Source organism: Astatotilapia calliptera, chromosome 7, assembly GCF_964374335.1.
Source record: "Astatotilapia calliptera chromosome 7, fAstCal68.1, whole genome shotgun sequence".
In the NCBI taxonomy this organism is placed as follows: domain Eukaryota; kingdom Metazoa; phylum Chordata; class Actinopteri; order Cichliformes; family Cichlidae; genus Astatotilapia; species Astatotilapia calliptera.
The window spans coordinates 55379016-55388477 of NC_137428.1; the positions used below are offsets into that span (position 1 = coordinate 55379016).

Consider the following 9462-nt stretch of genomic DNA (forward strand, 5'->3'; position numbering starts at 1 on the left):
ATCCTCTACCTCCTGAGCTACAGTCACAAAAATGTTTTATAGAACCTTTATAATAATAAATAATAATCATTCTGTTTTATACAGAAACGTAAGCGATTTCTTGGTGACTAACGTCTCTGTTAAACCGCTGTTCCACCAAGTCAGGTAAGGAATCAGTAATTTGAGAGATTTATGACTTAACAGCTCGTCTTTAGCCTAACCCTACTGCTACTAGTGTCAAAGAAAATCCCTTCTAAACAGGTCTGGACAAAAATGGAACAATGACAGCAGGAAGTGATTGGACTACAAAAATAGTTGAAAAAGTTCCGTTTTTTTCTTAAGAAACACTCTCCCATTTTTCAAAAAGGGAAGTTCATTTATACAGTACTTTCATTCTGAAAGTTGAATCAACTGCTGACTGTATTCTTGCAACTTCTAAGAGGCCAAGTGTGATTAAAAAAGAAGTTCAAAGAAGATATTGCATGTCATAAAAAAGGCACTTTTAGGGTGGGATCAATCGCAGACGAAAATCCCACAATAAGGTGTGCCTCTTTAATTTACAACAATGTTTTACATGAAAGACATTTCTGTTTAAATAGCCGGTGTCGTGTTGCGCCGAAGCCCAAAGGTTTGATTTCACACGGTGTGTTGCAGCAGGACCTGACCAGTCAGCAGGGCCGATGTCTCCGGTTACCTGTCCTACATACAAAGACATTTGCAGGTTTCTGTCAGCAAACACAGAGTATGCGAATGTTTTTTTGCTCTCCGTCCAGACTCAAATGGCAAGTGGTGACTCCACTAGCAGCCATGGAGCAAGCTATTTACAGTGTAAGCAGGCTTACAGTTTGTCGACCCACATATCTAAGCTGAGAGGGGAATATGTCAGTGACAAAACTATGTTAATTATAAAGTAGCATCTATGGGTGTAATTATGTTTATGTGATTTAGAATCCCTTCCCAAGAAATTAATTCTGCAGCCTGTAATTTACTGAAACACAAAATAGAGCCATGACTTATTGGAGAATCATTAGTTTTGCAAGGATTTGGTCATAAATGTTGACCTTCTGGTGGCTGTAGGGAAAATGTAATTTAAGGGATATTTATGTGTTTATTACACTTGATTGGGATCAAAATGGTGACCAGAATGTGTCATTTATAAAATAAAATTTCAAAACTGAGGTAGTGGCAGAGGGACATTTATTAATATTATGTAACAGTCTATGGACTTGTTTACAGGCTGGACTACTAACATGTCATAAAACAGTAACTAGCTGCCAGTTTTCAAACTGTGATGTCTTCAACTCACCTTTTGAATGATCTAAAATGAGGTTCAAGCTAATGATTTGTATTAAACCCGCTCATTCTGATTCAGAGTAGTTTTAACGCCTCTCCCATAACACTATTTATTTCCGCCTGGCTGCACTTCATACAATGAGGTGGTAAACTTGCAGAGATCGTTCATGTAAGCAGAAGTACATATACAAATAAAAGTACAGACAGAAATGTTGTGCTATAAAGGCAAAGGAGAGCTCTTTAGAAGGCATTTCTACCAACTCTTTTTGCCTGCTAAATGAATCTCATTTTAATGTTAATATCATAAGAAAATAATATTAACACACGGTACTACAAATTTTATTACAACTTAAATTCTAATGAAAGGACTCAGCTTGAACATCTGTTATGCAGAGAAAAAGAGAATTAAAAGAAAATTATCACAATACATAAGATATAAATTATAAGTTTGTTTTTTGCCTCTTTGATCTCTTTGAGTGTCAGAAGCACAGGTGATGGACACACCAATAGGACTGCCTTTTATGTGCTATTGTTAGCTCCATTTAGGTTCATTTTGGTTTGGTTTGATGTTTGAAGGCGTGTGGTGACATGAAACTATAACTCCCCTAAAACGTCTTAAACTGGGGGAAAAAAAACAATCTCATTTAGCAAAATGTTAGGAGTATAAGGTAGAGATGTTTGTGTTTAAATTAAGGCAGTAAAAGAAAAATGCTGTCAGAGAAACACAGACTCAAGTCACGTACCTGAAAAGTCTACTTAAGTACAGTAAAGATGTATTTTCATTACTTCCCACATCAAAGACAAATGATGTGAAATGCATCATCTGACTGCTCACAGTCAGAGATGTCTCATCAGAGATGTTTCAGTGTATCTGAAACATGTCTATATAAGGTATATCCGTTCTTTATGACATCATACTGATCCAAGAGCAAAAAAACTGTACAAAACCTGAGCTTCTGGCTTGTAGACATTATTTTTTCAAAAAAAATCAGGTTTGTGTGTTTTTGTTGCCATGCATTGTATCTTAGTGTACTTAACATGCATGTTTCTGCTGAACCTGAGCGGTTTTACACCTACCATATATGTAAAGAAAGGTGGGCTGGACCGCCCTTTATGCTACTTTATTGCATACCACAGGTATAAAAACCAGACTGACACATTCTTGGGCCTGACCCCTGTTCTACCTTGACTACGCCCAACACACCTGAGAGCAACAGCCGTTACAACACACCCCCTGAAAAGTCCTTCAGCGAGGAAACTTTTTTTCCCTTCCTCTGCTGCCACTCAAAAAAAATGTACTTTGATCACCAAGCCAGGACTCCTTGTAAATATTTCCTTTTTCACCCTCGCTTTCTGCTGAGACTTGTCCACATACAGCTTGAACACTGTTCACTCACTGTCATAAATGCATAGCTGCAGCAGTTTTTAGAATTGGGACGAAGTAGAAAAAACATTCCTTGCAGAATCCATGAACCAGAAACCATGTGCAAACACTTACGCATTCATAATGAACTTTTCTAAAACCGCAAACCACTGAAACAGCAGCATTCCCTGTTGTGTGGTAAGGAATGTGCCTCTTGTAGATGCTTTCAGAAGATGATTAATATGAAGTCACAGTTAATGACAATAAGTTTTCTTCCAAGCTAAACCCAGGGCAAAGAATGGCACACAGAAACGCAGGCAATGACATATTTATCCGACACGTATGTTTCTGCAGCTGAACACAGCATGAACGTCATGTTCTCTCCGCTGAAGCAGGTGAGTAAAGGCTCAGGTAAACAAAGACCCAAGCCGTCAAGCTCCTCTGCCGTCTCCTCGCAGTTTGGTCGCACACAGAAAATTATGGAGTGCAAAGGTATGCACGGGATGATATACTTTATGGTCACTTTGGGCGAGATATGCTTTGGCCTCAAATGCCACTGGCATGTAGCTTCATGCATCAGTCACGTGTGCGGTCATGAGGTTTAAGAGCAGACACAGGCCATGACAAGACTGTGAGCATGAGTAGCTCAGCTCTTTCACTGAAGTCTTATCATAAACTTTGATGTAACTACTGATCATACTAATTCCCAGCGCTTCAGTATTGCCTTTCATTCCCCTTGTGGGAGTGTTGTCACTGCTTACATAACAGTCCCACCTTGACTTTGACTGCGTGTCAACATGCCTCCGACGGACCAGTTATGATAATGTATCAACTGTGAACGAGCCCCTCTGGTATCTCTTGAACCCACCTACCTTTAAGCCAAGCACTACCTGAAACCTAATCCCACGGGTGGGGAGAGGGGGGAGAGGTTTTCACCTTAGTCTGCTATCAGTGAAGTTTATGAAAGGAGCACTTGTTCGGGCTTGTTACACATTAACCGTTTCTCCTCTGCAGAGACATGACATTGAGTAAAATGGCTGCTGCTGGAGCTCATCTCAGAACAAAACGCAAATTCCTCGAAGAGCTGACGAGAAAAATGAGTCCACAGGAATTCAGACAAGCATGCAGAACACCCCCCACCCCCCAGGCCATATCAGTTGAGTGTCACTCTTGCATTTGAAACTATTGGCTCGGAGTCAGACTTGGAGGTCTGAAAAGAGTTTAGGGAAAAAACGAATCGAAAGAAAAACAAATTAATTTTATCATTAGGTTTCTATTTATTAGACAAATAAACAAGTGGTGAAGCAACAGGGAAGTAGTTTCTCTTTCAAGCTGTATTGATGGGATTAATCATCTGGGTAATTTTCACAGTAAAAAGTGTAAAAGAAAATGAATGCAGCCTCTTAAATGTCAGCATTTTAAATTTCCTATGGGTGTTGGAGTCTGTAGATGAATCCTTTTATAGCTCAGCGTGAGCTCTATGAATATGTCTTGTTTCAAAACTCAAACCAAGCCTTTCTTGGCTGGAGTTTGATATGTCTGGACATATAAAGATCATGCTTTTATTACCTGGCATGTTTACTACCTGAGTCAGTGTGACAGATCATAATGTCGTCAAATAAGACCAAAGGAAACATGGTCACAGGACTGAGTGGTCTGATTAACAACTCATCTGTATCACTCAGCACTGCTGAGCACCTGTGCCCGCAGCGCCAGGCTGGAAACTTGGATTGTCACACTTAATTCCGCCACTTGTCCGCACTGAACACAGACCACCTCACACAGCAGCTCTCAATTGGAAATGCAGAGCAGTGAGAGAGTGTAGGTGTACCTCCATGTGAAAGCGACTTAAAAACTCGTTGATGTTTACCTGACATGGCGTAGTGTGAGGTGGATCCATTCTGACGCGGAAGTGTGGACTTTTCCGCCAGTCTCATCTGGATCTGCTGCTGGACGCGTCGCGCTTTCGCAGAGTCGTCAGACACAGAGCCCCCATTCCCGACTTTGATCTCGGACGGGAGGGCGTAAGTTGAGACTGAAGTGTTGGGCTGTAAAGCAGTCAAAAACACGTGCTCTGAGCCGACTGTACTCATGGTGAAAAGTTAAAAGAGAGCAAAAATAGGTCACACACTGCCGCGGACAGGGTGCCTGCGCTCTGCGTCGTGGCAGCTCAAACTGTCTGTGGTCAGACGCACCGAAAGAGCCGAGCTCTGCAGCCGGAGGTGGAGCCTCAGAGACGAGTCACACTTACTACCAGATTCACAGGTGAGCTGCTCCCCCTTTAGATAAGAGTCCGATAAGATGGAGAAGAATCCAAATTCTCGCTGACTCAGTCAGTCATTTGAAGGTTTTTCAAAACAGTCATGCGAAGTTGATTGCATTTTTTCCCTACTTCACTGGAAAATACCAGAAACCGGGACAAATATGGAAACAACTCTTTAAAACGGTTGTGGGAACGTCAGCTTCCGTTTTTGTTTCGTTAAGTTGTTGATTTTCTTCTTGGTTTTGTTTTTAAATTGACTCATTTTTTTTGTAGTAACGATTTTTTAAATAGAATAAATAAATTAAGAAGATTTATTCAAATACTATAAAGCTGAATATTGTATTCGAGTATTTCTATTTTAAGTGGTGAGATGACTTTCAAATTGACACTTTTTAGCGTCAAGAGTTCACACACAAAATATAGCGAGCGATGCATGTAACAGTAATCGAGCAGAATTATTAAGCCAACTTTCATTTTTCAAATTTTGGTAGAAAAATGTGAAATAGCTGCAGTGATGTATTGAAATATGCAAATACAGTATATAAAGGCAAAAACAGTCTGTGGAGTTCTGGCGAGCTTGAAAGTCCAGATTTGGTGTGACCACCTTTATTCTTTTTAACACAGTCTGAACTCTCTTAGGCAAGCTTTCTTATAATTTCTAAAGTAGTCTTTAGAAATAGTTCTCAAGGCTTCTTGAAGGACATTTAAAGCTCTTCTTTGGATGTTTGCTGCCTTTTCATCTGCTCTCTGTGAAAATGATGCCACACAGCTTCAGTAGTGTTGAGGTCCAGGCTCTGGACTCCATGACTGACAGTGTTCTACTGTGTGTTTTTCTATCCAGGTTTATTTTTACTGTACTGGCAGTATGTTTGCAAATAAGACACTCAGCAGATGGTAAAGCATGGTGGATCCAAGTCTATCTGTGTTCATAATTCTATCAATTTTGACAAGACCACCCAAGACCTTTGGCTAAATTACAGCCCCAAACCATAACAGAGCCTCCACTGTTTACAGATGACCGTAGACACTCACTGCTGTGCCTGTCTCCTGACTGGTTTCATACAAATAGGTGATTATTTGACACCCCCCCCCCCCCCCCCCAAAAAAAAAGCTCCCGTTACCACTTGTTTTCTGTCCAGTTCTTTTATACAATAATTTGACATACCTCTGACTTTTGTCCTCGTTTCCCTTCCTTTAAAATGACTTCTTTACAGCCATCCTTCCACTGACACCATTTTTGATGAGACTGGTGAACAGTAGATGGCTCAGCTGAGGGGTCAGTTCTCTTGCATCTCTACCTTTGTCAGATCTTTGCTGGATATTTTCCTGTTTCTTAAGAACATATTGTATCTGCATTATGTTTTAGGACTTCCATTTTTTCTTTTGTCCTCCACTGGTCAAGTTTCTTCCAAGCCATGAAGTTTTTGGCTAATGGGTCATCTTGCTAGTGTAAAAATAGAATTTTATGCCTGATAACTGTGTTATCTTTGGCATTTTCCTTCATCCAGCTAAAGAAACTGGGACAAATTAGGGGGTTTGTAAGGATGCTTGTAACAAAGTGTCTGACAATACAATTTAAATTAGGTTCTTTGCTAAGTTGTCTGTTATGTGCTCATCCCTTGAGTTAGGTGCATTTTTTTAAATGTTTCATAGGTCAGTGTTAAGCGGCTCAGCAAATTATAAATCATGGTCAGGTACTGGGACTGACTGAAAATTGTTGAAAATGTTAAAAAAAAAAAAGTAATCAAATCAAATTTAATCTAATAAAAAAATATTATGTGAAAGCTTTACATAGAGGGAGATGTGATATATTAAGAGCATTGTTTTATGTCAGTGAGGGCAAATAAATTGCAACAACCTAAATGTGGGACAAAAATTGTTTGTGTTGGAAATGTTACTAATAGCTTGAGGCATTTGGCATGTAGATCCACTGTTCTCAACACCTCACTAAATAAATACTGTGAGCATAAAAGTTCTTTTTTCCCCTGCCGTGATAGTCTCCTGTCATGTATTCTTTTTTTTATCCCAATAACTTTTTAAAAATTTGTTATTTCAACTACCTTATACCTATATTTTGTTTGGCTTTCAGTGTGAGGCATGCATCATTTTGCTACAGGTTTGTGAGGCTCACACTGTAGTTGTGATAACCATCCACAAAAATCCAATCTGTGACTTTGTGGTGACTCACAATGTTCCACCTTGAGCATATAGCAAAGGCAGAAAAACACGGTGATCTGTTAACGAGACTCGTGATGAGAGTCACTGGATTTTAGAAAAATATCTGCTGACTTTTGAAAACTAGTGCCAGTATAAATATAAGCCTCAGTGTAAGACTAGGTTTAGGTCAGGGGTACTTAACACACAATAAAATACATGGATCAGATAAATATGAATAAATAACAGTGACATTTTTCAACTTTTTTTTTTTAAACAAATTTTCCTTCAAAATGAATTATTTATAAATGAACTAACATGTTAGTTACATTAGCCGTATACAAGAACTGACACTCACTGATGTTCATTTGACAAACAAATAATTTATTATTTTGCATTTGAAAGCTGACACTTGTAATGACCCAGCTTTGTCCAGGCCTGTTGAGTGTGTGTGTGTGTTCCCTTTGTGTTCCTTTAGCTGCCTGGTAGGTGGAGCTAACCAGTGCAATCTGAATCCCGGCCAGCCCCTTCTGCCATATTTATGCACCAACTTTCTCAGTCTGTGCTCTCTCTACTGATTGGCTTGTAAGTTTAGATTTTTAAAACCATGCATCACTTTCCCGTCATCAGCTAAGCACACGAAACTGCAGACACGCTATAAACACCAACCGATTTTTTTGTTACATTTGAAAGCGTTCACACATTAAACCTCTTCAGTCAGTTCTATTTACTGAATTAGAAAATGATTGGTGGGTCAGCCAGCACCAGATGTCATGTGGGTTGTAAATTGAGTATTGCTGATCTGGAATGCTTCAGTATAATGACCCTTGAGGAATACTGCTATTTAACATTTAAACCATTAAAATAAAGTTATTCTTAAACATGATGTCAGAAGATAATGTGACAGTGTGTATGTCAGATGGTGGGACAGAAAAATGTCTGTGCAGCAAACACGTCTTTCACCTTTTTCTTTTTCTTGTGTTTTTGTCAATTATTATGCAGATTTGTCAACATAACCTTATATATTCTAAATAATCCTATTTGTATGCTTGTAATAATCATAGTATTACTTCGTTGTACTTTTTTAAATACACTGGGTAGATTTACGTAGAGCTTTGTTCTCTGTGATTTCACAAATTGGCACGATATTAAGCTGAGTCTCGCAAATGACGTCATGTATGAATGCAGGACTGTTACAAGGTGTGGCACAGTCACACTCTGTTATTAAGCTGAGCCACACCCCAGTTTTATCTAGTTTGCTTTATTCCAGCTCTTAGCAACTATGAGTCACTGTATCCAAAACAAAAGTGATATAGAGCGTGATAGTAAGACGCGTTATCTCCATGTTGGCACCATCTACCTACCTAAATGTGATAAGATTAGGGGAAAAGAAAAACACAGGATAAACACAGTAATGGTTTCTATCTGACTGTACAAAGACATTACAACTCTTATTGCTTTGTCTGCTTCCTCCTATTGTGTGAATGCATTTGGACATATAAGAAAAAGAGGAATATTACACTTCATCTATCTAAAGCTTATTTTTCACTGATTTTCCCGTGATTATGCAATTTCATCTTGCTAATAACGTTAAAGATTTCATTTATCCAAAAGCAAATCAATCTCAGTGCATTTACACTGAAACACATGCAGCAGGTGATCTATGGAAACATGACCTCCTTCCTCAGATTAGTAACTGAAAAATCACCTTTTACATATTTCCTCACACACTCTGCAAACCCGTTCTCTCTGACTTCCCCTCTATTGTCAAAGCACATTTATAAGCAGAAACGGTTGGCCGCTTCACATGTAGGAGATAAATGAAGCTCCGAGTGATGCTGCAAATCTTTCAGTTCCACAGCTAATGAAATTCAAAAGAATATTACTTCATGGTCCAAACAGCAGGAAACATAATGCACTGAGTATAAAAGTCTGTTCATAAGTTCTGACTTACCATTACCACTGAAGTGGAGTTGAGTGTGGAGGTTCTCTCTCTGCAAACGTTTACCTGTTCTGACCTGATCTGGGGGCAATTAGAAAGTATAAGTTATATCTACTGTCACCGCCCAGAAAATTCTAATTCCACCAAATGCAGAGGTACAGAAAACAAAGAGGTGAGTCAAATGGGAGTAAGACATTGTGGGGCGTGAAAAAAATCGACAGTTGTCAGTGATTCCGAGGAAGAGCGGCAAATGAAAACGAAAGACTTTTTTTTAAAACTGAACTTTTGCCTCTGCTTCCGAGGCTCCCTGAGAACACAGAGCAGGTTTTGTAATGTGAATTGCTTTTAAATATCTCTGTTTATGTTGCTTTACGGCTCGATGTTAGTGGAATTTTTTTAGAATTTATTTTAGGATGTCGCAACAATTCATTGATGAGTCAGTCAGTAATTAAAGCATTGGAGCAACTG

The 9462-nt window shown here is 39.1% G+C and overlaps 1 protein-coding gene across 2 annotated transcripts in view; it reads right to left on the minus strand.

Moving 5' to 3' along the window:
* Positions 1–9157, minus strand: part of pkp3a (plakophilin 3a) — a 17735-nt gene extending 8578 nt beyond the window's left edge. The window contains exons 1-2 of one of the 2 annotated variants that reach the window (XM_026175605.2): positions 9007–9157; positions 4506–4683 (exon numbers count right to left, since the gene is read on the minus strand). In XM_026175605.2, the coding sequence (XP_026031390.2) occupies positions 4506–4683; positions 9007–9009 (181 nt within the window). In that variant the 5' untranslated portion in view covers positions 9010–9157. Of the gene's footprint in view, positions 1–4505; positions 4819–9006 lie in introns of those variants that run through there. The other variant, XM_026175604.2, reaches the window with a different exon arrangement.
* Between the last annotated feature and the right edge of the window lie 305 nt (positions 9158–9462).